At 58.1% G+C, this 6280-nt stretch overlaps 1 protein-coding gene across 1 annotated transcript in view; it reads left to right on the forward strand.

The window, feature by feature from the left end:
• Positions 1-6280, forward strand: part of PLEKHM2 (pleckstrin homology domain containing, family M (with RUN domain) member 2) — a gene marked incomplete at its 5' end in the record, with an annotated part of 13937 nt that overhangs the window by 6977 nt on the left and 680 nt on the right. The window contains 11 exon segments of the mRNA XM_010180993.1: positions 5-239; positions 1347-2117; positions 2368-2437; positions 2526-2616; positions 2915-2979; positions 3310-3398; positions 3985-4117; positions 4203-4393; positions 4659-4724; positions 5173-5332; positions 6139-6278. Coding sequence (XP_010179295.1) covers positions 5-239; positions 1347-2117; positions 2368-2437; positions 2526-2616; positions 2915-2979; positions 3310-3398; positions 3985-4117; positions 4203-4393; positions 4659-4724; positions 5173-5332; positions 6139-6278 — 2011 coding nt within the window.

The following is a 6280-nucleotide window of genomic DNA, read 5'->3' on the forward strand; positions in this document are numbered from 1 at the left end:
GCAGATGGAGACCTGACGGACACGCTCAGCTGCCCGCGCTCCACCGCCTCGGAGGCCAACGGCAGCAAGGCCTCAGTGAAGAGCCCGACGCAGCGCTACAACCCCTTCAATGAGGAGAAAGCTGAGGCGCCGTCCTCCGCTGAGACCACACCGGTGCACACAGCTTCCCAGGAGAAGGCAGAAGCCACCCCTGAAGGAACAGACCAGTCCGAGAGCTGCACCGAGCTGGAGGTCATCAGGTAGGGCCTGGAAATGTGCCCCTGAGTGTCATCTGTCACCAGGAGTTGATGCTGTGCCGCCCCTTCTAGCCCAAAAGAGACAGCATCTGTGGTGTAGCCTGTATACAACCATGAGACAGTGGTTTTATACCTCCAGACACCCACTGATACTCTGTAAGTGTCAACAGAGCTGGTCCCTTGGGTCTCTAAAGCTATGGGCTGGCTCAGCATAAACATCTTTGCCCGATGGTCTTTATCAGAGAGCCCTGAGGAAGCCGTGGGTTTTTATTTGAGGTTTTCTCCAGCTGGTGGCAGGTTTGCAGCAGCTCTGGGTCTCGGATCTCTCCCGACCTTCCTTTTGTTTGTCAATGAGCTGTGGCTGAACCTGTGGAGGGAGAAGCCTCCACAGACCTGGCCTGTGCTTGACTCTTGCAGAGGAGATCCCCAGGGATCCCTTGGAGCCCTTAACCCAGACAGAGCTCAAGGCTCCGTCTGCTCACACCCAGGAACCGGGGCACCCCAAAACCAGCCCAGCAGGTCTGTGCTTCACTCGCACAGTGATGGGGAAGCAGAGGAGGTGGCTTGCATTGCACCCTGCTGTCCAGCAGACGTGAGGAAAGGGGAGCACCACACTCGCTTCCCAAGCAGGAGTGACCTGGCAGCAGTTTGGGTGCCATGGAGGCCTGAACACTTCCACAGCCACATCCCAAATGGCTGGAGCAGGCTCCAGCCTGCATCTCCCTCTTCTGGCAGCTGAGGACGCAGCATTCCCAGGTCCTTCAAGCCTTCTCCTTTCCCAACACCTTGCTCTCAGGCAGGGATTTTTCCCACCTCACTTCAGCTCCACATCCATTCATGATCCCCTTTGCAGCCAAAGGAAGCCCCAGCTGCATCCAGCAGCTGATTCCTCTTGGGTTGTTTTTTTTTCTGATAGGTAGGAAACAGCATCCATACCCTGCTTTTCTTGTGATGGCCAGCATGGAGCCACACTGAGCAATGTTCTTGCTACAAGGATTTCTCTGCAATAGGGAGAACTGCAAAGGAAGGTTGTCAGGAAAGGGTGGGACCCCTCTCTGTTGCAGAAGTCTTCGCAGGCACAGATGGGTGACACCGTCTCTCGCCATGCAGGTTAGCCAAGAAGAAGAAAACGGGCAAGAAGAAGAAAGCGAAGCCCGAGGAGCCGGCGCACAGCCCTGCGCTAGTAGGGCCTGAGTCGCAGCAGGCCAGCGGTGACAGCGGTGTCAACGGGCTGAGCGACAGAGAAGACTCGCAGCGAGACGATGGCCCTGCCAGCGAGCCCAGCCCGGGCGGGCAGGAGGAGGCCCGGCAGCGCTCTGCCCTCGGCCAGCTGGCGCTGCGCATCCCCGAGATGAAGGACACGTCCATGGAGAGCGTGGGGCAGCCGCTCAGCAAGGTGATGGACAGGCTCAACGGGCAGCTGGACCCTGGTGGCTGGAGCGCCCCCCTCGAGCCCCCTGGGCAGTCCTTTCGGACTGGCACGCCAGGGGAGACCCCGGATGGATCGTCCTCTGGCGACTTTAGCGAGGGGATTTCAGCCCCCATGGACTTCTACCGCTTTACCGTCGAGAGTCCAAACGCTGCTGCACCAGGTGGTGGCCACCATGACGCTCCAGGGCCTGGCCAACCGACACATGTTTCTGGTGGCCCTGAGGCTCCTGAAGAAGAAGCAAGCAGAGAGGAAGAAGCAGTTGGAGCAGTAGAGGAGTCTGGAGGGGCAAGTGATGAACCCCAAACTGACCAGACAGAAACCGCCACCCCCCAGGCTCTCTGTGAGCCGAAGAAGGAGCAGCCCAGCCCTTCCCCGAGCAGTGCTGAGGACTCTGGCGTGGAGGAAGGGCAGGGCAGCCCTTCAGAGCTGAGCCATCCCTCTGAGTTCAGGTGAGGCTGGGTTTGCTTGGCAGGGACAGCATCTTCCAAACAGTCTTGAGCTCAACCTGGCACTTTTCGTTTCGTCCTTGGTTTGGGGGGGCAAAGCTCGTCCTTTTCCAGGGTGAAGATGAGGCACGAGGGGTCTTGTGGGGCCAACAGGTGCCCAAGTCATGGCCAAGTTCAATGAGGAAGGGGGTTGCCCTTCCTGGACCCACCCAACCCCACGCTTATGTCCATTCTCTGCTGTCTCTCCTCACAGGGTAGATAACAACCACCTCCTCCTGCTGATGATCCACGTCTTTCGGGAGAACGAGGAACAGTTGTTCAGGGTAAGGCGGTCGCAGTCAATGTCCTGTGAAGGACCAGCTCTGCGTGTGCGTCGGCCGTGGGCTCAGAGCTCGCTTTTTGTCCACACAGATGATCCGAATGAGCACCGGGCACATGGAGGGGAACCTGCAGCTGATCTACGTCCTGCTGACAGATTGCTACATCTACCTGATCCGCAAAGGTATCCCATCCCCACAGCCCCTCTGCTCAACTGCAGGGGGGGAGGCTTGCTTGATCCGTGATTTATCCATAAATGAGAGCACCATAGCTCACTGCCTTCACTGCCAGCACCTGCCACTCCTGTCCCCAGGAGCAGGCACAGAGCTCAGGTTGACATGTCCCTGGAGGGGTACGTGTGCCCCATGGCTTGGTGCTGCCCGAGACATGACTTGGTTTGCAGGTCCCTCTCTGCTGGCCTGGCTCTGGGCAGCACTGAGCAACTTTGCCCCCCTTCATGTGGCTCTTTGTGTCTGTGCCAGGGGCCGCGGAGAAGCCGTACATGGTGGAGGAGGCCGTTTCCTACAACGAGCTGGACTACATCTCGGTGAGTGCAGCCAGGGGCAGGTCAGCCCTTCTGGAGGAGGAGGTGACCAGGGGAGGGGGGGTGTCACTCCTCACCCCTCCAGCTGTAGGGGTGTCAGGAGCATCACAGTGGGGTGTTTCTGTGGGGTCCTCCACAATTTGACCACTGAATCCTTGACACTGGGAGGGCTAGAAGTGATCCCCTCCTCAAATGCCACTTCTGAGGGTGCCCAGCTCGCTCATATCCCCACACGGGCAGCAGAGCAGCTGCTGACCTCCTCCCCTGGGGCCAGAAGCCAGGCTCAGCCCCTCATCCCCTGCATCCTTCCCTAACCCGTCCTGTGTGGCACAGGTCGGGCTGGACCAGCAGACGGTGACTCTGGTGTGCACCAACCGGCGGAAGCAGTTCCTGCTCGACACCGCGGACGTGGCCCTCACCGAGTAAGCAGGGATGTGGGTGTTGAACTGTGGTGGCTTCCTCTGGGGGTGCAGGACCTCTGGGCACCTTGGGCTCCAGGCGTGACTTGGGGAATGCAAGGGACACCGATGACAGCCCCTCACCACAGAGTCCTGCCACCAGTTTGGGGTTTGGTTCAATGCCACCAGTGAAACCCTGCAGGCAGCAGGAAATGCCGTGAGCATGGATAAGCCCAGAGCGTCTTCCCTGGAGACTGAGCCTCAGGGCTCTGGGTGACGTGGACTACGTGTCCTTTGTGTCCCTTGGGAGGAGCAGGGACACGTTCTTGAGTTTCAAGGCACGTCCCCAGGTGTCTCTGTGTGTTGTCAGCTCAGGGAGGTGACCTCTGTAGGACCTGGATTGTCATCCTGGGATCTGTGTTGAGATGGGTGCCCATCTCCCAGTCTCAGTCATCTCCTTCCTGGAGCTCAGACTTTGCAAACCTTTGAGATTTTTGGTGTGGAAGCCCAGAGGCCCACGTTGAAGGGAGGGAAGCCCCTGTGGCATCAGAGCATGCGAAGGAGATGCTGTTTGCCCTGGCCGCCTCAGAGATCTCCATCTCCCTCTTAGGTTCTTCCTGGTCTCCTTGAAGTCAGCCATGATCAAAGGGTGCCGGGAGCCCCCGTACCCCAGTATCCTCACGGACGCCACCATGGAGAAACTGGCACTCGCAAAGTTTGTGGCCCAGGAGTCCAAGTGCGAGGTGAGTTTTGGGAATTGTGGCCATCCCTACACATGGCGGGGCTCATGGTAGGCTCCCAACTGACTTCTCCACCTGATTCTCGCAGGCCTGCGATGTGGTTGTGCGTTTCTACGGCCTCGTTCACTGGGAAGACCCCATGGACGAGGCACTGGGACCCACCAACAGCAGCTACGCTTCCGCCGAAAACACGGTCACCAAGGACGGGATCCTGCACTACAAGGCAGGGACCTCCTACCTGGGCAAGGAGCAGTGGAAGACCTGCTTCGTGGTGCTCAGGTGGGCACTGGGGCTGTGCATCGGGACCAGGGTCAGCCAGGGCTCCTCCAAGAAGCTGCTGGGACCAGTTTGCTGGGAGTTCTGGGAGATGGAGAGGACCCATCTTATCACTAAAGCCGCCAGTTGTGGCTGCCCAGCAGCAGGACCCCAGCCCCAAGGGTGGAGGGCAGGGCAGTGGCTGTGGCACCACAGGCAAGGGGGTGTTTGTGCGGTTCCTGGAGCCGAGCTGACTCGTTACTGCCTCTCTCCTCTTCCCAAACCGCAGCAATGGGATCTTGTACCAGTACCCGGACCGCACGGATGTCACCCCTCTGCTCTCCATCAACATGGGGTAAGCAGTGGTGGGGTGACTTGGGGATCTGGGGATCGGGAGCTCCGCAGGGTGTCCAGGGAGGTGTTTTGGAGCAGGTCAGGATCTCATCTGTGCCATGGGAGTCCGTGGGTGCAGAGGTTCCCATTGGCTCTGGCGCCAGTGTGTGCAGCTGGAGATGGGCTCACGTCCTCCAAGTCTGTGTTCCCTTCGATGGGGCATTGGCCTCTGCAGGACTGACGCACCCCTCCAAGAGCCACTTTGAGCGACCTCCACCCCTCCACCGTGCTCAACTCTGGCTCCACCACCATGTGCAGAGCTGGAGGCCACCCCTGGAGCAACCACAGGGGGTGGCACAGACGGGAAACGAGCGCCTGTGGGGACAGGGTGACGCGTGGCGCAGGGAGGGCTGTCCTCAGGCTGGCGCCAGACCCATCCCGCTGATCTCCATCCTCCCCCTCTCTCCCAGCGGCGAGCAGTGCGGGGGATGCCGGCGCTCCAACACCACCGACCGGCCCCACTCCTTCCAGGTGATCCTGACCGACCGGCCCTCCCTGGAGCTGAGCGCCGAGAACGAGGAGGACATGGCTGACTGGATGCAGTACTTCTGCCAGGCCGTCTCCAAAGGGGTGAGCGTGGACGGGCCCCGCACGGGTGGATCGGGAAATCAGAATCACAGGAGGGTTTGGGTTGGAAGGGACCTTAAAGCTCACCCGGTCCAACCCCTGCCATGGGCAGGGACATCTTCCACCCGATCAGGGAACTCTGCGCAGCTGAGGGGCACCCTGAATTATCCATGAAATACAGTGAAAACACCAAATACAGACACATTAAATGACTACTTGTGAATTACGCTCTTGGCCATACACATCAGGTGTTAGTCCATTTTTGGGGATGTGGAAGGAGCTTACAACGTGAAGTCCATAGCAACTAGGCAGTAAAATTCACTTTGATCCAATGTGGGACATGGTTTAGTGGCCATGGTGGGGTTGGGTTGACGGTTGAACTTGATGATTTTTGAGGTCTTTTCCAACCATAATGATTCGATGATTCTGTGATTTCCCCAAAACCACGACTCCCAGCAAATAGTTATGATGCTGAATTTAAATTTTTAAAAAAGTAATTTATTTTCTCGGTTTCTTTTGCACGTTGACATTAAATAGTGGCTAGAAAGTGACCGTTTCAAGTTATAGCTGAAAATTGCATTTGTATTAATTTGCATTTTTATGAAATGTGAGAATACCCAAGAAACCCTTCACGCATTTCTGTGGTGAGTCTTCCCATGACACAAGAAGCTTTCTTACACATTTTAAGCTTAAGTGACCGTGCCCAAACAGAAATTTGGACTAAACTCACGGAGCTGTTCACTGTGTTGAGGGAAACCGTGGCTGTACCATTACAAACCAGATTCCCCCCTGTCTCCGTCCCGGCGCAGGTGATCCCCCAAGGCGTCGCCCCCACGCCGTGCGTCCCCTGCTGCCTGGTGCTGACAGAGGAGAGGGCGTTCACGTGCCACGAGGACTGCCAGACCAGCTTCTTCCGCTCGCTGGGCACCGCCGCGCTGGCGGACGTCGCCG

This window comes from Mesitornis unicolor, unplaced genomic scaffold (genome assembly GCF_000695765.1).
Source record: "Mesitornis unicolor isolate BGI_N332 unplaced genomic scaffold, ASM69576v1 scaffold20333, whole genome shotgun sequence".
Taxonomy (NCBI): domain Eukaryota; kingdom Metazoa; phylum Chordata; class Aves; order Mesitornithiformes; family Mesitornithidae; genus Mesitornis; species Mesitornis unicolor.